The 24493-nt window shown below is 30.8% G+C and overlaps 2 protein-coding genes across 3 annotated transcripts; one reads left to right on the plus strand and one right to left on the minus strand.

Annotated features, from left to right (window-relative positions):
- Window positions 1–7399: 7399 nt before the first annotated feature.
- LOC124927025 lies at window positions 7400–9525 on the plus strand. 2 transcript variants are annotated; one of them, XM_047467361.1, is made up of 7 exons: window positions 7400–7570; window positions 7640–7699; window positions 7827–8024; window positions 8121–8226; window positions 8369–8410; window positions 8499–8555; window positions 8655–9525. In XM_047467361.1, exons 1-7 carry the CDS (start codon window positions 7434–7436, stop codon window positions 9432–9434), a joined length of 1380 nt encoding a protein of 459 aa, XP_047323317.1. In that variant the 5' UTR covers window positions 7400–7433; the 3' UTR covers window positions 9435–9525. The 2 variants fall into 2 exon arrangements, with proteins under 2 accessions (XP_047323317.1, XP_047323318.1); XM_047467362.1 differs by having other exon boundaries at window positions 8372–8410.
- Window positions 9526–9628: 103 nt separating this feature from the next.
- LOC124926318 (threonine--tRNA ligase, mitochondrial 1-like) lies at window positions 9629–17035 on the minus strand. The gene is made up of 20 exons (XM_047466518.1): window positions 16715–17035; window positions 16345–16582; window positions 16196–16255; window positions 15585–15674; window positions 15160–15234; window positions 14932–15060; window positions 14766–14855; window positions 14361–14449; window positions 14181–14277; window positions 13245–13331; window positions 12769–12853; window positions 11703–11797; window positions 11415–11447; window positions 11245–11331; window positions 11064–11156; window positions 10800–10892; window positions 10489–10710; window positions 10316–10387; window positions 10081–10152; window positions 9629–9989 (listed from the first exon to the last, which is right to left on the minus strand). The coding sequence occupies exons 1-20, from the start codon at window positions 16999–17001 to the stop codon at window positions 9894–9896; spliced, it is 2190 nt and encodes a 729-aa protein (XP_047322474.1). The 5' UTR covers window positions 17002–17035; the 3' UTR covers window positions 9629–9893.
- Between the last annotated feature and the right edge of the window lie 7458 nt (window positions 17036–24493).

Raw genomic sequence — 24493 nt, forward strand, 5'->3', positions numbered from 1 at the left:
ACCCCCAAATTGAATTTTTAAATCCGTCAATGAATTAAATGATAAGTATAATATAATGTTCTACTAATGAACTCAACATTTGCGAAGCAGAAGATATTAGTTGTCGAACTAGACAAAAAATTTGTACCAATTTTTTTTTAAAATCTTCTAGGAAACTATTGTTGTATGTATTATGTTGACGAGCAGACAATTATTTATCCATTTTAATTTGCATTGTCATGGTATGATTGATATTTATAATCTTTCATGTAGATCCACCAAAATTTATTGAATAATCTATATCATTATTGTTGAATGTTTGGATTGTGTTCGGTAAAGGTGGGAGACTAACAAATAATGAGTTATCATTACTTAGTTGTTTTGATGGCTGGTTATTTTGTTTTAAGATTATAGACAATCTATCAAATTTATTTATAGTGCAACTCTCGTGACAATGGTGTAAACATAATGTTTGATTGACTCAATGATGGACTTGATTATTGTGTTGTTTGAGAAACTTTGCACTAAATAAACTTTTTTTTTTGTTTTTTCACATTTCATCTCTATCGAGTTCACACCTATAGTGTTGAAAGTCCGTTGCATTGTTAATTAACGATTAAGAATAAAAAAACAAATACATTGCTTATAAATAATTTTATACACGAAAGAACTTGTTTGATAACTGATTTTTTTTTAATTTTATTTAAATTTTATCTATAATCATTTTTAGAACAATATATTTCGCGCGACTAACCATTATGGGTTAAACACATAGCCCCCAAACACACTTAACTAATTAACCAAACGAGTTAAAATTACTGTCTGACAGACTCGAATTCATGACCTCAAAGAGGTTGATGATATCCACATTTTTTTATTATTATTATGTTAAAAGAGGGATATTTACAAAACTTTGTGAATAAAAGTGATGTAATAAAAGATAAAAGATCCGTAAAATTTAAAATAAAATCAAACAAGTTCAAAAGTGTAAAAGTATGAAAAAAAAAATAATGATGAAGATACGGACAGTAGTGCTATCTAGAAGTTGGTGGTAGTCTCAATTAATTAATTGGTTTTGATAATAACTTGAAACTAAAAATACCCATTTGTCTTTCTTTATGGCTAGTTTGATGTGGATTTTTTTGGGATAAACTGTTTATTTTAAATTCAGTTTGATATAATTTGAAAAACAAAATTGGTTTTTTAAGTATACATGGTCTAAATACTTTTATTTGTTGTAAATATTATTTAATAATAAATTATATAAATAAGAAATAATTTAATATTTTGTTTGATGTTGATTATTTAATTGTTAGATTTTTTAAGTAAAATTTTCAAATAACACGATAATAGAAAAGATCTATAATTGTTGGGTTAAGTTTTTTTCAATCAAAAATCATAATTATCTATCAGTTGCAATACTACTCCATTCCTGTTCATCATTTCTTTTAGGTTCATATATTTAAATAACTTAAATTTAAAAATTATTTTTATATTCTTTTTTCATTTATTAAATCACTCAATTTATTAAATAAAATGTTAAAATACTTTTATTAAAATACTATTTATTTTAAATTATTATTTATTATTATATATTAATCTTTTTTAAATCTTTTTAAAAAAGAATTATCTATATCCCTTCAAAATCCTTACCAACTATTATTTTCAAATAAATCAAATTATAACATTAATCCAAATTCAAAATCCCTACCAACTATTATTTTCAAATAAATCAAATTATAACATTAATCCAAATTCGAATCAATTTATAATTAATTAATTTATAATTATTACACTTCTTTCCCTTAATAATTAATGAAAATATGAATAGGGAGACAGAGAGTATAAGTACATACGTGTGATCAGTAACAGTAAGTACTAAAGGTGGCCGGTCGGGGTGAGAATCAAGACTGATCTTTTCTTGGAAAAATGAAAAGTCATTAACTATTATTATTATTGATGATTACGGAACAGCCGCTTTTTGTAATTAGGGCAGTGAGAAATACCCACTGAGCCGTTCAGCTGAGGCCATTTTCGATAAATGTTATTTAATTAATTATTTAGTTATTTTCTTATAATCTATTATTTTATTAATAAATTTATTAAATAAAATATTGAAATATATTTTTTATTTAAATTTTTAATTTTCAATCTATAATTTTTAAGATCTCCATAAAAATATACATATTTAATCAACAATCTTAAGAAAAAATGAATAAAGACATCGTATATGTGAGCATAGATAAAAATGCACTCTTAATGAGAATTAGTCAACCCCTTTAGAGATTATATATTTTACTTTTTTATTTAGATAGTTAAATTCAATGTAAATGATAATCAGGTCCTAATAGACATTAGATCGTAATTTAGCACTCAATAACATACCAAAATATGTTGACGGAAGATCACAAATTCTGAATCTCAACACATTTTCCAACATCATCCTTCTGACTTTATCTGTTTTTTTAAGATTAACCAAAAGACCGAAACATATACCGAATAATAATAAAATATTCAGAATTTGTTTATAATTTTTATAGGTAACATGAACCATTCAGAGCGTGTCATCAACGAAAAACAAATGTGATATGGCAAAATAATATTTTTTTTACCCACAACTCACTCCACAGGCGAGTCCCGAGTTTTCTGCGAAAGTTATTATATTTTATAGAGAGCTTTCATAACAATAACGAACAAAAATTGAGAGAGTGAATCACCCGTCTGATCCCTTTAGAACTCTCAAAATCCTTGAGAACTCCCATTAACAATGACAAAATACTAAATCGTTGATAGACAAAATCTAATCCAATTAGTTAATTTCGCACTCATTCCCATTTCGTCCATTACATCAAACAAAAACTCTCAATTAACATGGTCATAAGCTTTTTCGATGTCTAACTTGACAAAATGACATTTTCACCTTTTGAATTAACTAAGTCAATGCACTCATTGATTATTAATACAACATCATAGATTTTGATGACCTTTAATGAACGCCATCTCATTACTAGATATGACCGTTTTTAATGTCACAATTTGTTGGCCAAACATTTTGTGACAATCTTATATAAAGACGAGACGAGACTAATAAGCCTAAAGTTCTTCACATCAATAGTTTCTAGAGCTTAACAAATGAGACATATCAAATTATAGTTCAAACTCTTATAAAATGAAAGATCGATAAAATGATCAATTTCTTACATAATTCCAGTCTTAAGGAAATGTCACGCCTTCTTAAAAAAATCAAAGTGAACTCATTGCATCCCGATTCTTTATCACTTCCAAACCACTTAATGACCTTCTCAATTTCCTCTAACGTAAAATGAGCCTCCAATATATCTTTTTCGTGTGTTGTACTAATTATATCAAAAGTTATATAATTCAATTTAGGTCTGACCTTAAATGTCTTCTTAAACAAACTCTTATAGAATTTGACAATACTCGTAGAGATTTCAAGTTCATTGTCATGAACTTCCCCCTCGATCGAGATCAAATTAATCACATTATTTCTTTCTTATGTATTAGAGATCCAATGAAAAAACTTGGCGTTTCTATCTCCGAATCTTAACCATGTAGCTATACTTTGCTGACGTACCCCAATTTCTTCCTCCTTACACATTGAGTAACTTGTTAACAATGTGAATCCGAGAACTAATCTCTTCAGCGGGGAGTTCACGAATCTCCTTATCCTCGTTAATGACATTAATTTCAATACATAAATTATTGGTTTTAGTACAAAATAAAGCACGATCTCCCATGAACCAACTTTCAAAAAGTTTACGTAGATTCCTTAAGTTCACAAAAAGGTTACTCGATGGAAAATTAATCGATATTTGATTTACCCACCATTATTGCACACGCGATATAAAGTCTTCTTTGATCAACCATTTATTTTCAAATCTAAATGGTCGACATGTTCTCTCCATCAGTCGGTGTTCCATCAAGATCGGTTGGTGATCTAAACAACTCTATAGAAGGACCTTTTTAAATACATTAGAAAACACTCGAAAATTGATTCACTAAATAGAAATATGTCAATACAAGAATGAGCGTGGTCATCATTTCCATTACCTCTCATAAATGTGAATTGATCAACTTCCAAAGGCATATCGATAAGTTCAAGTTCTTTAATTGTCTTTGAGAGCTCGCACATTAGGCTACTTTGTCTATTGGCTCATTTACTTTCAGACGGGAATCTAACTTTGTTCATGTTGCCCACAAAAATAATTGGTGAGTCCTAGAGACTAGCAACGTTCTTTATCTCATTAAAGAACTCGATTTTAAATTGTGAAATAATCGGTCCATAGACTGCATAAATTACCCATAGAAAATTATCCTCCCAATTTCTTAATTGAACGTTAACCACGTATCTACCCAAATTAACATCCATTTTCTCATACATGTCTTCATTCCATGCAACAAGAATTCCATCTGACGCTCTTATAAAACCAAGAGTCTTTCAACCACACAACTGTCAATTACATAGATCCCTAACGATTCACTAATCTATTTTCTAAATTTTAGTCTCACTAAAATAGTATATGCCACAACTAAGGGTTCTCATTAGTGACTTAATTAGTGATACCACTTTTCATACCATCATTTAACCTATAAACATTCTAAACAATAATCTTTTCAATCATTGATAAAATTTAGTCGGAATAACCATTTCTCGACCTCTAGACACGCTTTCCTACTTGCATATAACCCTGCAATAGATCCTTTAGCTTCTTTAGCTGACAATATTTATAGTTTTTCGATGAAGAAGGATTTGGTGGAAAGTATATATATGAGAGGGGTGAAATCTCGTGCACGTTGAAAAAATAAATATTTTAGTTAATGAAATAAATATTTTGATGATAAAATGATAGTAATGTGAATCATGTGATAGAAAGAAAATCTAAAAATTAAATAAAATTTTAAAATCTCTAAAATTCATATCAAACTAGTTCAATGTTTATTTAAATAAATCTTAAAATTAATTTTGAAAATATATATTTTGGGTTAGTTTTGAAAAAAATATATTAATATATAATGATAATTTTTTTTTTTAAAAGTATTTTCATATTTTTGTTAATAAATCGAGTAATATATAATTAATGAGAAAGTAAATTATATAATTTTTAAAATAGAAGTTGTTTATTTTGGTTAAGACGAAATTCTGTTTTCACAACTAAAGGAGGGAGAGGTCTCCGATTGGCACATAACTCGAGAAAAATTTGAATCGATTGTGGTAGACTTGATTAAATTAAAACTATTACGTCGGACTCTTCAAACGTCTGCTTAGAATCGAGGGTGTCTCGGGCCCGGACCTAATTAGAGCGTCTTTTGATATAACTTCAATTCTCGAGAAAGATATGATGCTCTTTGGAACGAATTTAAAACAATATTTACCATGTCAATCGATAAGTTTATTAGACTGTTAGTCGATGATAGAATCTCATGACTTGTTAATGGTTGGTCGATTATTGAGAATCCATAGGTTATTGCGTTCGAACAAATCATAAGACCTCACGTATATAGGGAGGGTACATGGATTCGATTATTTAAAATGCCAACAAATATATAGAATCGTGATCTTTTTAGTCGAGTCGGTAATGATCTTGGAGAATTTATTGAGCTCGATGAGAATACTCAATTATTAGAAGAGACCAATTGAGTTAGAATGAGGGTGCATCACTCTAATTCATATATTTGTTACTTGAATCCATCTGTGTTGATAACGGAACATTTATGTATAAGGTGATGTTATGACTTGAATGTAATATTGTCACGTCTTCTTCATAAGGAACAAACACATTGAATCCACTTGTGTTGGAGTCATCCACTTGTGTTGAACTCCATTTTATATTGATCGGATCTGTATGGCTAGCATTTTGGATGTTGAAAGGTTAGTTGTTAAGATAAAAAAATTTAGAGAGATTTGATATGGGTAAGAAGGATGTCATGCAGACAAAGGAAGAGTTAAATGAGCAAACAGGTTTTCTTGAGGCTGCGATTGAGTATCCGACTTCACAACTCTCGGGTTGCAATGCCACCACAAATGTCGAAAAAGGGGATTGCAAGCAGGTGGAGGTGTATCAAAAGATGAGAGAATCAACCATCCTAATTCGGATTTATTGTCCAAACAAGAACTAACTAATTAGGTAGAATTTGGTCACTTGTGGAAGACATAATCCAAGTCACTCCTATTAGAATCTTTTATCTTGAAATTAAAATAATGAGTTGATAGTTTTCATTCACGACGTGTCCGATGAGGAATTAATGGATTATGAGCTAGATAATGATGTCAATGAGAATATCTTTATGACCAAGAGAAGGTGGATTAGTGGATTGTAAAGGATCTATGTAATTGACGTTGTTTGATTTAGAGCCTCTTGATTCTATAAGGGCGTCTTGAGGGATTCTTGTGACATTATGGAAAATATTGCATTATGGTAAATCGATGTCGTATGTATCATAAGGATGTGGAATCAGTGATTCACTTACTTTTGTATTGTTAAAGGTGATTAGTATATGAAGTATTTTATGAAGTATGATTAAGATTCATTAAATGATACCCGAGTCTTTGGATAGTTGTTGTGAAATTTGGATCGAGGTGGCTAATATAGCAAGAATACATTTGAGTTACTATCCTGGTTATTTTATGTTTGACTATCTAATTGGAGAGATATCGTTGTCGTATTATGTGTATCATTCATAATGTTATTAATTCGGTGGAGTAAGTAGGGGAGTTATTAATTCTTTTTAAGGATGAACTCGATAATATGTCGGATAATGTGTTTATATTTTTTTTTATATCATATTTTATTGTTATGCTTAAACGATTTTTATCATCTTTAATATACATTAACTATTTAAAATATATATATATATATATATATAATTACAATATTATTTAAAAAAATATATTTCTTAATTACTAAAATATTAATTTGTTGGATAGGATTGTGTGAATTAATTTAAAAAAATATATTTCTTAATTACTAAAATATTAATTTGTTGGATAGGATTGTGTGAATTAATTAATAGGGGATTTTAAGGTGGATTTGGTAGTACGTTGACATGATTAATTAATTAATAAATAAAAGACCAATTAATTAATTAGTTAAGAGAAAAGGGTTTGTTTAAACGGGTGGAAGTTGAGAGTTGAGAAAGAAAGAGAGGGTACTGTTTGGTTTGGTTTGATTTTGGATGGAAATATATATATATATATATTTAAAATAGAAAAGGAAAAAGAAAAAGTAATAAAATAAAATAATATAGGGGACCCTCATGAAATCCCCCTTTGCCCAAATCTAAGCCTAACTTAAACATCACGGAGCTGTATATAAAGGGAGGATCGATGATGTCCTTGAGGAGGATTCCTTAATTCTTCTTCTTCTTCATTATATTAACTAGGGTTTCAGAGAGAGAAATTAAAAAAAAGAAAGAAAGAAAAAAGGATTCAATCAATGGAAGATCAGCTGAGCCCTTTAGCTGTAACTCATCTTCTTCAGCACACACTGAGAAGCTTATGCATCCATGATAACTCCCAATGGGTTTATGCTGTTTTCTGGAGAATCTTGCCCAGAAACTACCCACCTCCAAAGTAATTTTTTCTTCATATATTTCATTTTTTAACACTTTTTTATTTTATTTCATTTTTGTGCAAGTACAGATGGGATCTTCAAGGAACAGGAGGAGCATATGATAGGTCAAGAGGGAACAGGAGGAACTGGTACACCAATATCTTCTTTCTTTCTTTCTTTCTCTTTTAACTTCAAAAAGAAACCATGCATTAATTAATTACAAAAAAGAAAGAAGAAAAAGGAATGGATGATGATTATGTGCACGGCACACTGCAGGATATTGGTATGGGAAGATGGGTTTTGCAACTTTGCTGCGAGCGCCTCAACCGGAGAGAATAATATTCCGGCGGCCGGAGATTCTAATTCTTCCATTTATGGAGATCATTATCATCATCATCATCAAGCTTATCAGGCTGCCCTACTGCCTGAGGTTTTCTTCAAAATGTCCCATGAAATCTACAATTATGGTGAAGGGTACGTACTGGATCCTAATTATTTAATCTCTCTTTTTTTTTTCTTTTTTTTTCAATCTAGAGTTTTAATTAATTAATTAATTAATTATTTGGACAGTTTAATTGGAAAAGTGGCAGCGGATCACAGTCATAAATGGATTTACAAAGAACCAAATGACCAAGAAATCAACTTCTTGTCTGCTTGGCAAAACTCTGCTGACTCAGTAAGAAAGATCCATCCATCCATCCATCTAAATTAACACAAATTTACCATTATATATTCTCTAATTAATTACATTCGTGTTCTTTTACTATATACATATATATATAATCATGTATACTAAACCTAGATTATTGAAATTTCAGCAGCCAAGGGCCTGGGAGGCTCAATTCCAGTCTGGTATAAAGGTAATTAATTAATTGATTTAATATATATAATATCATTCTTAATTACAACAAATTTTTTATATAAAATAATATTATTGTATTTTGGTAGACTATAGCATTGATTGCAGTCAGAGAAGGTGTTCTTCAGTTGGGTGGACTTCACAAGGTCTTGAAAATATTCTCTCTCATATTTAATATTAATGCAGAGACATAATTAATTATAAATAAACTAATATTGAATATTGTTGTTGTTGTTGTTTTTAAGGTTATTGAGGATCTGAGCTACGTTGTTTCACTAAGAAAGAAGTTCAGCTACATCGGAAGCATCCCAGGAGTATTATTACCCCATCCATCTTCTTCTTCCTCTTCATCATCGTCATCCTCATCTTCCTCGTCTCATCCAATATTTCCGTACAGACCAGATTGTGCCATGTCATCACCTCTGGAAGCTGCCAACTGGCACCACCACTTTCAAGGCAATCATCTAGCTGCAAATCAAGCAGCGGAGTTCTTTCATTTCAACAACAACAATAATAATAATATTCATCATAATAATAATCAAGCAATGGCAATGATGAGAATAACTCCATCCATGAGCAGCCTTGAAGCTCTCTTATCCAAACTCCCATCAGTTGTCCCTCCTCATGCGGCCACAGTGGTTGGACCGGGTTATTGTCATGAAGTTCAACCGCCACCTGATCACCCAACTATGTACTCGTCGCAGCAGCAGCAGCAGCAGCATTTGGTGGTGGTGGCCAAGGAGGAGAAAAGAGAGGAAGAAGAAGATCATGATGATGAAGATGATGATGATGATGAACAAGATCAGTACAATATGCAGAGTGGACATCAAAGGGAAGAAATTATGGGAGTTGAGAATAATAGTAGCTGTTTGTCATCTTATGATCATCTTAGGCATGATGACAATTTTGGGTATCATTTTCATCATCCTCATTATATTAATAATAATAATGGTACTACTACTACTACGAATACCCATCATCATCATCATGATGTTAATGTCACTAGAACCAATGGTGGATTTTAAGTGTGGAATATTATTATTATTATTATGTTACTAGCTTGCTTATATTAAGATTGTTCAATTGTCATTTCTAATGTTAGTTTTATATTTTTCTACCTTGTCTATTTCTTCTTGTTCTTCACTTTCCACATGACCATCCCTGCAAATCATTTCCCAGATAACTTTAAGAGTTATATATAGAGAATGAAAATAAATAATTCAATGAACAACTCAAACCATATTATGTAGAATCCAGGCTAAGTCATTCATTAACATCTTAATTCAAAAAGTAAAATCCAATGAAATTTAAAATGATGGTATGGTGATGATTTAGCTATAGATTAACCAAACTTTTCATCCATAAATCCAAACAAAAGACTTGTAATAATATTTTGAGACAACAACATATTGAAAGACTCTAAGTGTATTGTTTATGGCGAAACTTTAGTGTCAAATGATATCAACATAAATAAAATGGATTCTCTATTTGTAGGCTGCAACTTGTTCGGCGAAGAATTTCAGCAAGTCATCTACGCTCAAATTTGAGAGTTTTGCCGAGTCTCTCTCTCTCAAGCATACCTGCCACCCAACACCATTTGACATGCGTTAGAAAATGGGGAAAAAAAAAACGGTTTGAGAATTGAGAGGCTGGTTATGCATAAAATTTTACCTGTTTAGATTCAACTTCCTTCTCACCCACAACCAATATGTAATTAAACTGGGCTAGCTGAGCTTCTCGAACCTATTATTATCAAAAGCAAAAACCAATAGTGAGTGAATGAATAGAGACTGGTTCAAAATCAGTGAATGGACCAACCAACAAGAGCAAAGAACAAAACTAATCAATCAAAAAGACAATATAATGCCAAAGGGGGGGTTGGGACCCTAGATAGTGAGTGAGTGACCTTTTTCTGGATGGTCCTGTCACTAGTATCCAGGTCCACATAGAAACCAGCTTCGTGAATCTGGTCCTTCACCTATATTTAAAATAAAGGGACGAGAGATTGATTCATGAGCTTCAAGGAAGCTTTTTTATGCAGAAAAAAGTAAGCAAAAAGTATATAGAGGAAAATAAAACCTGCAAGGCATATGCTTCGGATTTCTCTGAAACGGGACAAACAATTGTTTGACGTGGGCTAAGCCAAAATGGCCACTTTCCTTTGTAATGCTCCAAAAGTATGGCAGTCATTCGTTCGACAGAACCTAGGATAGCACGGTGTATCATAACAGGTCGCTCTTTTTTAGCTTCATCTTCTGCTGAATATGATAAGTTGAATTTTATAGGAAGTTGGAAGTCCAGCTGTAGTAACAAAACACTTTTAAGAATATCAATTTGTTGTTATATGCAAAATAAACAAAATGAAAATAAAACTAAAAGGCAATCATAACCTGCAATGTTGCACACTGAAATTTTCTATTCAAAGCGTCAGAAACACTGATATCAATTTTTGGTCCATAAAATGCACCGTCGCCTTCATTTATCTACACAGCATTATAGTAAATAGATCATGAATATAAAGAAACAAAACCGTAGAACATTGTGAAAGAATACATTCCATCAAAGCATGCAATCATATAATGGTTGCTGCATTTTTTTCTTTTATGTGAATTAAATCCATCAAAGGAAACTAGATAACTGAGCACCGAAACTACCTCCCATGGTTTGCCAGACTCGTTCAATGCTTCTTGAAGAGCAGCTTCAGCCTTGTCCCATGTTTCCTTATCTCCCATAGATTTTTCTGGCCTCTAAATTATCCATTTAAAAACAAATTATCATTGTTAACAGTGATTATTCATTGGAAGATAGATATTAATATAAGACTTTGTGACATACCGTGGATAGTTTAAGATCAAAAGTAAACCCAAATATTTTATAAATGTGACTGATAAACTCCAATACATTCTTGACTTCCTCTTTTATCTGGAAGTTGAAAAAAATACAGTTAGCATTGGCCTTAAGAAAGGATGGTGGTCTAGAAAGTTATAATACAGAGCTTCCCTTACCTGGGATTCCCTGCAGAAGATATGAGCATCATCCTGCATTGAAGTTGATACTTAGTGTTAAAAAGGGAGTATACACATCCAATAACAGATATTAATCAAACAAAAATAGAGTGTAGCAATGGTTCTCATACAACAATCATATCATACTTCACAGGGCAGCCACATATGCTTGAAAAAATTGATGATATTACAGAAATGAGAACATGAATCATGATAGCTATCCTTGAAAAATCCCGAAAAGCACAAAATATCAGTTACAGTTTCTTTAATGTACAACACTCAACTGACCTGCTGAAATCTTCTAACACGGGTTAACCCACTAAGTGCGCCACTGGCCTCATTTCGATGCAATACTCCAAAATCAGCAATGCGAATAGGGAGTTCTGGCCCAACGAGAGAAAGGCAGGGATGTTAACATCATAAATTAGCAGTAGGGAAGTAAAAGTTAAGTGAATACATAGTTAGGCAGTGTTTTTCTTTCTGGTATGCCAGGATTAGTTCAAGATTTCCAAACAGTATACTAGATTTACCTCTCATGAGGATTCTTTTATCTTACACTACAGCTTAAGTGCAAGCTTTGAAAAGTTGATTATAAATAAAAAGAATCCAACTCATGCAAACCTTATAATGACAGAGAGTATGAAGGAAGAGACAATTCATAGATCAATAAATGAGGAACTTCTACTACTTCTAGATAGAACGACCGTGTTGAATGGTGGTATTCATCTTTCAGTAAATGAATTAGTAATAACACTTGCTCTTACAAATAATTTTAATCAAAGGAATGAATTTACTGCCTATTGACATGAATGAGTAGAAAGACGTGAAATTTAGTGCCTAAGCAAAGATAACATATGCAAACATCAGGATCAAAAGGTTTCCATTCCAGTTAGATGATTAAATGTTTATAAATCGAGTCCCTTGCTTTACATGCTACCAATGTCATTGGGAAATCAAGAAAGACATGTATTTAATTAGTGATATTCAACTAAATATGTATTTAAAAGTTGTTAATTAGATTGATAATGATAAGATTATACACCTTTAAAAGAACACTGGTTCAATTTCTCAACCCCGTTAATATCAGATTTCTCAACCGGATGTGGATCCAGAGGGAATTATATCAGGAAACTAAACTTAAACCAACACAAATTAAGAAATTTATTGACGGTTCTCACCCTAATCCATTTCTAGTTTCCACCTACATAGGCAGAAGTGTTACAAATAGACCGATTCTAGCACAAATTCAATGGGAACCTAGTCAAATAAAACCTATATGGGGTTGAGGGATGGGGAAATAATAAAAATCAGAGAACAATAAAAAAGCTTAAGAGTGAAAGTTTAATCAACTCACCTCTATATGAACGAACTCTATGATCAAATATTAAGCAATGGCCTGGACAGTTCATGGGCTTAAGACCGTATTCTTGCTTCTCAATCTAAGGAAAAATATTAGAGCATCAGAAACATAGAAGCAGAGGAAAAAGATATAAAAATACAACATAGATGGACTCTGATCACACCAATTGAACCAACATAATGAAGGGCATAATATCAATCAAGAAGGAACCAATTGTGACTAGACAAAAACATCATCAATATGGGACAAATGTGTCAAGACTTGATAAAAGTGTTGTCATCTCAAGAGTGATTAGGCCATCATTAGGTAAAAATGTGATGAGACCAAAAAAATTAATAGGATATTAATAGTAACAAACACGTAGATACTAGATACTGTGGAAATAGGTTGAGCAAAACACATGCGACAAGAACAAAAAAACTCAGTAGTCATTAGCTAATATAATGACAAATAGAGCAAAGATATCTCACCTCAAGTAAAAACATGTTTTCTCTGTAATTTGCTGCATGACCAGATGTTTCCCAAAGTTGCATATTATAGATATTTGGAGTCACAACCTGTCACCATCAAAACATAGACTGTAAACAAAATGGGTTGAAGGATGCAAATGAAACTAATGGTGATTTAATCAGTAGAACCCATTTATCTAGCATTTAATTGAGATTAAAAGTTTGGATAATTTATAGGACTGTACAACTGGTGATAGAAAAATCTTTTTTTATAGCTTATCTTTTGTATTACATTTGATCAAAAAGATAATTATCTTTAAAAAAATATGTAATATACAAGTAAATGTGTGATAGAATTTATTATTTATAATCTTATACTAGTTTTTTTTGTATATTATTGGTTTGCCTTATAAAATAGTACCTTATTGGTTTGCCTTACAAAAATATCATACATTATTAAATGTAACTATAGACTATAAAAGATGAGAAATGATAGGTTGAGAGAATTTGGAAAAGGGAACGGGAGATGGAATGACGTAGCGCAATCTGATTGGCTGAAAAATAATAGAATTTATCTATTTTCTCTCCTCACTTTTTCCAGCCAATGAAGTGATGCCACGTCATTCCCTCCCTCAATTTCTCTCCCCTATCACTCCTCATAAAAGATGTTGAGGAGTGATAAGGGAGGGAATTATGTGACATCACCTCATTGGTTAGAAAAAATAAAAAAAGTAAGAGAAAAGAGCGATATTATTTTATTTTTTCAACCAATCAGATTGCGCCACGTCATTATTTCTCCCATTCCCTCACCCAAATTCTCTCCCTCAATCATTTCTCTTTAGATATGTATGATTGTCCAGCTAAGTATATAAGTTGTGAGCCTTTCACTAGAACTAATCAATCTTATTCCAATAAAATGAGGTAAACAAACATCACCAATATCTACAAGCTTTTCACCTCTTCGTAACCTCTTTTCCAATATTCCTTTCTGATAAAATCTACCAACTTGTCGTAGATCCGAGTACCGTGAGGAAGAAAGAAGCAACTTCCTGGGCTGAAAAAACACAAAAAGGTAAAGCTTAGGGGAAAATCATTACAACAGTAAATCAATAACAAGTAACTGGAAATAAACTGCACCTGAGAGGGTGGAAGAAGAATAACTCCTGATTCTTTCCTAGCTCTCTGTGGTCATACTTTTTTGCCTCTTCCAACCTTAATAAATATTCCTGAAACAAACGGCTATTACTGTTAAATGCATTGACTCAAAGCATCTAGCATGAAAACATCTATGTTGAAAGCCTTCTGATGTAACATATTGGATCCATAGAACATGGAATCACATATGATCCTTGACAACTTCCATGAAAATGCAATATCAAACTAAACATTTTTAATAAATATTCTCAAAATCTATGGATTGGTAGGAAATGACACCAAAACTCCCACATGAGAATGATTATAAATTTTCAACATCAGCGTAATGCTCATATACACTACTTTGGTATTTGTTATTCAGATTGCATATGGTCACTAAATGATTACCTTCAGGCGTTTCGAATCAGGATATGAAATGCCATACACTCTTTGCAAACTTTCACGGTCTTTGTTTCCCCTCCAATATGCTGATGAAGCCTGATGACAATAAATAGACACTCAATGGAATTCAAACACTCTTAGCAAAACTCATTCAACCACTTCAATGACTCACCTTTAGACAAGCCATAGCCTTCACAAAAGATGTATTTGGTATATGCGGTCCACGACATAAATCAACCAAAGGTCCACACCTATAAACTGTAATAGTTTTGTCTTCTGGCAAGTCATTGATTATTTCAACCTGAATACAGTGGTAAAAGAGATTTAAGTCAATTAACATACAGAATATAAACATGTTGAGTACAACAAAAAAAGTTGACACGTGACTAATAACATTTACCTTAAATTTATTTTCAGAAAATAACTCAAGAGCCTGCTGCCTTGAAACCTCAATGCGCTCAAAAGGCTGCTTTTCCTGGAAGATAAGGCAATTATCAAGCATGGTGAGCTCATGCAAATATTCATTTGTGACACCAAATACTCAATCTCATGTCAGAAGAAACATAACATCAATCCAAGTATGCACTTTTACCGAAAAGTCTGACATGCAGTCTAAAAAATATAGTAAAACTGCTATTATATAAGCACATCTATAACATTATCTCGACCCATTTCTTGTTAAAATTGAGGAAAGAAAAAGATGTATTTGCCAAAAACAGAACCAATAAAAACTTTAATATTACAGAAACTTCCGGGAGGAGAAAAAGAATAAACGAAAACAGGTATTTGAGATTCATAAAGCAGTTGTGCAACGTATAAGAGTACCGAAGCTGCAGTCGCTGCTCGTGCTTCAATCCCTTTAAAATGTTCCTCACTGAGGCCCAGATCACCATAGTAAGCGTCATAAAAGAAACCCTGTCATTTAATAAAAAAACTACAAAGTTCAATAATGTGGAAGAATTACCTAATTGGTGAGAGAAATAAAAAAAAAAAAAAAAAAAAAGAAGATTTAGACCACATCAAATCAGTCACTACTATAACATGATACAAAGGTTACTCAAAGTGTAGCATAAACCATCCAAATGATTTGCATTGTCCCAGATTTCCCCTACTAAGAAAACTAGACATACTTGTACATCATTTCCATATCATATGTTGAACTAAAATTCGGTCTTCCCAAGTTGCCAATTGCATAAATAGGTAACTTCACTAAATATTCAAAGACAACCTGAATGATGTGTGTAGTGAACTCTAAGTATAGCATAAACCATCCTAATGGTTTGCATTGTCCCAGATTTCCCCTACTAAAAACTAGCAATACTTTGACATCATTTCCATATCATAGGCTGAACTAAAACTCAGTCTTCCTGAGTTGCCAATTGCATAGGTAACTTCACTAAATATTAAAAGACAATCTGAATGATGTGGAAGTGTACCTCGCCTCTTGTTGTGCAAGGTCCAATGCACAACTGGCACCCATATTTGACCTCCAAAGCCTGCCAAAGAGAATAAGAGGACACCATTTTTTATCATCCAGCTATAGACATATCGCACGGAACAGTATAAAAGGCGAGAAATTTCGAACCTGCCCGAGAATATGAGCACTAGAATGCCAAAAGGTATCGCGACCTTCATCGCTATCAAAAGTGAACAACTTGAGCTCGCAATCCTCCTCGAGCGGCCTAGTCATATCCCAAAGAACTTCATTAACCTTTGAAATCAAGGCATTCGACGCCAAGCTCTTGGATATCTCCTTAGCAATGTCTAAGGGAGTAGTCAGCCATTTCTTTCCTTCCTTCACAGTTCCGTTGGGTAATGTTATCCTATCAACAAGTAGATCAAACGGACGAATTCAAGTAAACATTTTAATTCTGTTGACTTGTTAAATTCTCCAAAACGTAAGGTAAGCGAACTGCAGTGTAGAATGCAAGTAGGAGAAAATGGAAAATATATACTTGATAGGGTCGCCAGAGATGGACTGAAGATGAGCGAGCTGTTGAGCTTTGATGGAGTCGAAGAAAGTTATGCGTTTGGGTATGATGGTTTGAAGATAAGCATCGTCTTTGGGATGGTCGAGAGGAGCAGAGGAGTGATCATTGGACTTCTTACCCATGGGAGAAGATGGCGGTGGGGAAGAGGAAATGAGGCGCCAAGAAGAAGAAGAAGAAGAGAGACTAAAATGAGGGCGACGGCGGAAGGAAGCTGTCAATCGCCAGCAAAGTTTAGAACATAACAACAACATTCGTCGGAGGTTTAGGGGACTCTTCTGTCTTGAATCAATCGTGGACCTAAAAATGTAGTAGACCAGCCCGATTTCAAGATTTTGCGTCGAAATCAAGCAAATTACCATCAGACTGGGCTTTCTTTGCTTTCCAGATCAGCCCATTAAATCCTTTTATTATATATTTAAAATAAACAGCCCATTAGACAATATCTACTTTTTAAAATTGTAATATTGAAGAAATAATTACTTATATTCAAATATCTGTATAAAAATAAAAAACTAATGTGCCAAATTCGCCATAAAAATTAGGCTTTTTATATTCCCTTCATTTTGTAATATTTATGTTTAGGATAGTATTTAGAATCGCTTTTTGTGTACTGTTGGTTAAATAAACATCCACTACAAACTGAACAACAATTTTCTATTTCAATGACATTACATTTTTGCAAAACAAAATAAAAATATACAAAGAGATCTTCCAACTCATATACTTTTTAATATCATATTATCTCAATCTGTGAAATTGATGATAAGTTTGATCCTCAAAATAGTTCATAAAAGTTAAATCCCCTTACAATTTTTCATTCAATTTCAAACCTCAAATTTGGATTGTGATTGAACTAGTTTATTTTGAAAACATTTATATTTGTGATGGTTTGCCTTTTTAGTTTTGTGTTTTTTACCTAGGAAAAGCTTTGACAATATAATAAGTTGTTATATATCACTAATATCTTTATTTTTTTATTTTAAAAAATGTGGCCAATTAAGTGAAAAACATAAGTAATGAAATATAAAATGAAATTGTTTCCAGCTCATAAATCATTATACATAAACATGTGAATTAATGGTGTGATTTAGACATGAGCAAAAGATGGAATGAAATTAAGTATAAAGACAAGCCAAACTAGCCAATATATATACATGATGGTATGGGGTGTGTGCCGACCTCTATATATTGAGTGGTCGAGATCAAGGTGAGTTGGCAAACCACATGCACAGTTATGGGCACACATATATATTTATTTATTTTATTTATTGCAATGATCATCATCATCATCATCATCGAGCATCCACTTAATTTAGGATCATATATATCATGGCCCTTGTTCATGCAGCAACTAATTAATTAATTCCTCCCCCATAAATGGAAAACACATTCTATCAACTCATTTCTTTTGCATTTGCTAGCTAGAAGTTACACCAATTTGTTTAGTTATTTAATTTAATTGTGTTGTTCTTGCTGGCTCTTTATGTATTATTCTTAATAGACTAAGAGAAGACAATGACAAGTCACTTTCTCATTGAATTTGAACCTCTACACATCATGACTTTGGAACTAACTCATCTTATTGTGAGTCTTTCATTTGTCAATGGGTCCATCTTGTTGCATCTTGCCGACATGCATGCGATTTGGTCTTCCTCAAGTAATTATAACCAAGGAGTTTATCAAGTTTGATTATTCTCATAAAAACCTCGTCATTATCCAGAACCTATTAAATAATATTATGTGGCAAACGTTCAAACACGCGTTTTGAGTTGTCTTGTGTTTATTTCCCGTAATGCTCTTGGGCCCGTTTTCTAGTCCAACGTCTAGATAGGTGTGACCCACCTAGTTGCCGCGTAATCGATCAAAATATTAATTTAATTATTATTCGAGTTAATAGTGTTTGATATATATTATTTACTAGGTTGAGATACAATAAGCATATTAAAGTTCACATGCACACTTTAATTTATTGTTAGCATATTTATCTTTGTTGGCTGACTCACCTCGATATCGACTTTATTTATGAACATTTTTATTGTTAGGTTCAACAACGATCTAGTGATCTATTTTTTATGTAAAAAGTTCACATGCCACACATTATCCATATAGTATTGTTAATTAAAAAATTCATTAAGTTGAGAATACTTAATTCTCTATGAAGTTCCCAACAATCATCAAGTGTTTGCCCATACTTCTCAATATTGCTCTTTTTACATTACATATTTATATTATGCATGTTCTTGACTTATCCACACACCATTGAAATCAATCATGAAACAAATATTCATTGTTTAAGAAATACAAATAATTATGGTAACATGGAACATATTAACGGTCTTTGTGTAAGGGCTAGTTTGTTTTAGCTTTTCGGGTAAATCCGTCACAAATTTAAGAATTCGAGTTGGAATGGGTTTAAAAAAAAAATTAACTTATAAAATAAACAGAAAAATTATGAATAAAAATAATGAATAAACGAAGACAATGATCATTTGTGGTGGTGTGCTCTTAACCTTTCTAATATTTGGTAAGGTCATCAGCCTATTGTGTTGCTGACAATAGCTGCCTATTGCTAAAAGAATTTTTTTTATTTTTATTTTGTTAATACCATAAATAAATACGGTCACCAAATATTTATATGTATGAACCACAATAACTAACTACAAAGTTTTTAATGTGTTTACATCGAAACGTTTAAATTACATTAGGTATATGCCAAAAAAAATTATAATAATTCAATAAATTCAAATAACTTACTTTTTCATCTAATAACTTTTATAAAAGAAAATATATATAATATCAAACCCAAACAAGCTAAGTTTTATTTAATTTATGGCAGCCGTCAATTAAACAGATCAAATGAAATTTAATTGTCATCTGATCAAGGAAAATGACATCATATATTCTCCATTCTCCAAAGTCCAAACATCATTTGCATAATATTTAACTACAATTTATTATATAAAAAATTTAGAAGTATTTTATATAGTTTAATTACTTACTTATAAGAGTATTTAATTTTATCAATACATTTTTTTTATAATATCTTCTTTTACTTAGATTGTAATTATTTGATGACAAACAATAATGGCAGGTCTTGTTTCTTTGATTGTTTTTTTAATTATATAATCAGACATGGTTTTTATACACTTTCTCAATAATTATGTCACTTAATTGATCATTAACTAAAATTTCTAAATACATTTTATTTTATTTTATTTTACAAAAATGTCTATGAAATATAAAAAATGAGAATAGATTCCAAAATCAAAATTAATAATTTAACAATAATAATAGTAATAATTCCAACTGTCTCTTCAAATGGAAGTGAAACATTAATATATGAGTTTATGGTTGATCAGTTCTCTTTGATTAAAAAAAAATTATTAATAATAATAATAGTGATTTTTTTTATCAATTATTTTAAAAAAAATGATTACTCTAAAATAAATTAAATTAATAATAAAAAATAAAATATTTAAAGAAAACTAATATATATAAAGAGGAATGATATAATAGTGAAATTTTGGGGTCAAATCTGCTGTTACAAATTTGGTGTTCCACCCTATATCTCCTTCACAAAAATTAATTAGTTTATAGAATAAGTCAAAACTAACGAGGAGAGAAAATGAAAAATCAACATATTTTATGAAGGTGGTGTAGGGTGGAACATCAAACTTAGAACGGCAGATCTGAGGTGGAAATTTGGATAGGGAATAAAAAAAGAATGAGATGTTATTTTGTTGAAAAATGTGAAAAAATTAAAATATAAGGAGTAAATTTTTTTTTAATTACTTTTTCATGAAATCAGATGCGTCACTCATTTTCTATTTCAAATTTCATCCCTAACATAAAAATAGAGGAAGAGAAAATAATATGTTTAGAAAAAATTTATGCTAATAAATATGTAAGAATCGACAAATAAGTTGAATGGAACAAATAATTAATAAATTGGAGCGAGTTAATCAAACAAAGCCTTATTATATATATATAAAAGAATAAGGATAGGATTGGAGCACGTGTATGACATGCGACTGTTGTGATTCGAGGATTACGAGGAGGACAGATAGGCATGGCCATGCAATTTAGCTTGTGACTGCCTGCCTGCTGTCATTAATAAATTTGTTTATTTTTTATAAAAAAAAAAATCTTTTCTTTTGCCCTCTCTCCTAGCTTGTTAAATGATTTTTTTTTTTATTTTATTAAATTACATAATTTATAAATTAAAAATCAAAATAAATTTATTTTTATTAACTTATCCAATAACTCATTCTTTTATCAAAATAATTTTTTTTATAAAAATAAAGATCAAACAGGTTCTTCTTACAGCCAGCTGTCATTATGGGTTGGTTGGCATGACCCTGATCCCCACCTTGACATCACTCTTTAACATTTATAATAATATCATGATTATTATTTTATATGTTAATAATTTATTTATTTATTTGTTTACAAAATAAAGATAATAAATAAAAGAGATATATATATATACACATGGGATGGGATGATGCATGGTGAATAATACTGAATAGTTGGGTTCAATTAATAAAAAAAATTCTATATATATAGTAGGTCTCTTAGATATGTTAAATTTATATATAGGGCCATAGGGCGGGGATTACTTGAATTAATTTGTCTATATTCCTTAAATCTTCTACATATATATGATATATAGCAATGTCAGATTAGTATGTTAATAGATATCACATTTTCATTTTTCAATATGTATCATGTATTTCTTCTTTCTTATTATTAAAACTAAATATATATATAAGAAAAAAAACATTTAAATAACCAAAGATGAAACAAGCTTTGTGGGGGGCCTTCCTAACGATGTTACCGTCATTAGAAATTCATTTATTTATTTATATATATAGATAGATATGAACATATATCTCCATCCATCCCTTAATTCCTCAATATTCATGTCATCCTAGTATATCTCTCCCACACACAGAGAAAGAGAGAAAGAGAGAAAGAGAGAGAGAGGAGAATCAAGAAAGATGGAGAAGAAAGGAAAGCAGATGATGGCGGGGATGAGGAGGAGGAGGAGGAAGATGATGATGATGAATAGAGTACAGCGTAGCAGGCATGATGGGTATGGGGATGATGAAAATATTAGGATGAAGGTGAAGAAGTTGCAGAGGCTAATTATCCCAGGAGGAGGAGGAGGAGGGAGATCTCATGGGAAGCTAATTAACCCTCAGACTCTCATCCTCAAGACAGCTGATTACATCTTCCAATTGAAACGTCAACTCAATCTCTTGCAATTTCTCATTATTATCTACACCACCAACCATTAATTATCAATCTCTTCTTCTACTACTCATCATCATCATCATCATCATCTCCATATATAATATATATATTATTACTTTTCTTTTATATATCTATTCTATTCTATTCTATCATTATAATATACATGCATGCTTATTTTAATAACTATATATCTCTTTGATGATACAAGAACACATATATTTGTTTGGTTTTTAAGATCTGTACTCGATCAAAATTCACATGTTGTCTTCAGGAACTTCTTACACTCGTGGCTCCTTTTCTAATTAACACAGCTGGCTAGCTAGCTAACTAGGTTATACACAACGAGATCGCCGGCCGTTTAATCAATCAATTTTATCTTTTCAAATAAACCATTTTGTAAGATTGATTAGGTATATATATATTATATATATGTGAAAAAACACAAATTTATAATAATAAAAGACACTAGCTACTTGATTAGTCCAAAATAATTATAATTAAAATCAATACCTACAGAATAAAAGATACATGTTTTAATTTTAATGAAGTAGAACATTAAAATTAGACACTACTTGATTAGTTCAAAATGATTATAATTAAAATCAATACATATACATGTTTTAATTTTAATGAACTAGAATATTAAAATTAGTTACAGTCATGCCCTATGGAATATGCAATATGTATGCCCACCCCTAGGTAAAGATGTAATTTTGTAATAAAAAACTACAACATTATGTTCAGCCACAATCATTCACTCCTTCAATTGTTATTGCGTCATAAACTAAAATATCATCAAAAATATATTATTAATGTATTACTGGATTAATCACTATGTACTCATAAGTCATTCAATTAAACTTATTTTGTGACATGAATTAAATAATCGCACAATCATCAAACAAATATAATCTCAAGGTCACTAATTATATAACGTTCAAAAGTAAATGAAATTTTAAAAAGTTGTCATTGAATAGGTAATGTTATAAACACTATTGGTTCGCTGTGTTCATAGAAGATTTTTTATCAAAATAATTTATTCAAAATATAAGGATAAATATTATAAATTTAATTTAATAACGTCTTTAACAAACATTTTATATTCCTTACTATTAATCAATTTGAAACTGAAAATCTAATCGTAATATTTCCAACAATAAACTTATTCCTATAAGTAAATTTATCTATTTTCATAATTTAATCGATAAAATGTATAGCAAATCAGAACTTTTTTTTTTTTTTAGTGAACATCAAATATATATAGCTCAAGATAAATTGAACCCAAAACATAGCTAATAAAAGCTAAAACAAAACATCAAGATAAAAACTATTGTGATCGAAATTAAGAGATTAATTATCCAAGAGATTTTCTTGATCGAGTTTTCAAATCTTCCCTCTAATAACTTATAAGTATATATTTTAGTACTACTCCACTTTGCAATTTTCATTATCGTTTATTCTCTTGCTTTGTTCCTTATCGAGTCACGTTCTTAACCTCACTCCCGAGTCTTTTATAAGAACCTGCCTTTTGAAAGATGGTTCAGAGAACGTTCTAATTTTGAAGCTCCGCGAGAAGATTAAAGTTGCATCTTTAATCTTAGATGGATCGGTATAAATTAATTATAATATACATTAATTACAATACACAATTAATTAAAAGGGATATCAATCTTGAAGGCGCTCGGCCCGCATAGTCCATTAATGCTTGTTGACCTAAACCAAAATGACATGTACGTCCACGGAGCCTATTTATTAATTATTTTGTTTCTAATTAAACGGTCCCTTATATTTATTAATTAATTAATTTGTTTCTAATTAACCGGGATAGTTATTTAATTAGGTTGAGAGGAAAAAATAAAATAAATTTAAAAAATGACATATATATTCTGATAATAAATGCCTTAATTCCATAATTATGTGATGAAGAAAATGATGAGAAAAAATAGAAATACTCAATCACAAGCATGCAGCCGAATTAAGGATTGAAGATTTTAGAATATTGACAAGTCACGAAACCCCTCTTCATATATATAGCACTTACTGTTTGTTTGATACCCTTTTCATTTTTGTAGTGGTGGTTCTATTGTAAAATTTAATGAGAAAACGACTCCTTTGATGTTTAGAATAATAAGCTACATTTAATATTTACCTTACAATTAAGTTATAAACTTTAAACTATATCAATAATTCCTTTGCCAACAACAGACTAATTAATTAATTAATTTGCTCTTTCTTGGACATCCAACCTAATTAATTATCATGATTTAACTATCTTCATGCATCTTTTATTTATATATATATATATATATATATATATATATATATATATATATATATGTCAATTCCCAATCATATATTTAAGGAGTTATCCTTGACAATATTATGTCATATATAATATTACAAATTTAACATGTTAAAAGTTATTAAAAAGGGGTTAAAAGGAGAAATATAATATGTCCCTTCAAAATGTGGACAATATTAATGAAG

The sequence above is a fragment of the Impatiens glandulifera genome, chromosome 2 (genome assembly GCF_907164915.1).
Source record: "Impatiens glandulifera chromosome 2, dImpGla2.1, whole genome shotgun sequence".
Lineage (NCBI taxonomy): Eukaryota > Viridiplantae > Streptophyta > Magnoliopsida > Ericales > Balsaminaceae > Impatiens > Impatiens glandulifera.

Bases quoted from the DNA above. Each gene is read 5' to 3' on its own strand.
- LOC124927025 (XM_047467361.1), top strand. From the start codon at position 7,434: ATGGAAGATCAGCTGAGCCCTTTAGCTGTAACTCATCTTCTTCAGCAC. The intron at 8,025-8,120 runs GTACGTACTGGA...TTATTTGGACAG, and splicing joins ATCTACAATTATGGTGAAGG to TTTAATTGGAAAAGTGGCAG. The intron at 8,227-8,368 runs GTAAGAAAGATC...TTGAAATTTCAG, and splicing joins GGCAAAACTCTGCTGACTCA to CAGCCAAGGGCCTGGGAGGC.
- LOC124926318 (XM_047466518.1), bottom strand. From the start codon at position 17,001: ATGTTGTTGTTATGTTCTAAACTTTGCTGGCGATTGACAGCTTCCTTC. The intron at 14,450-14,765 runs GTAATCATTTAG...CGTTTGTTTCAG, and splicing joins CTGATTCGAAACGCCTGAAG to GAATATTTATTAAGGTTGGA. The intron at 10,893-11,063 runs GTAGTTTCGGTG...AATGCTGTGTAG, and splicing joins AGTCTGGCAAACCATGGGAG to ATAAATGAAGGCGACGGTGC.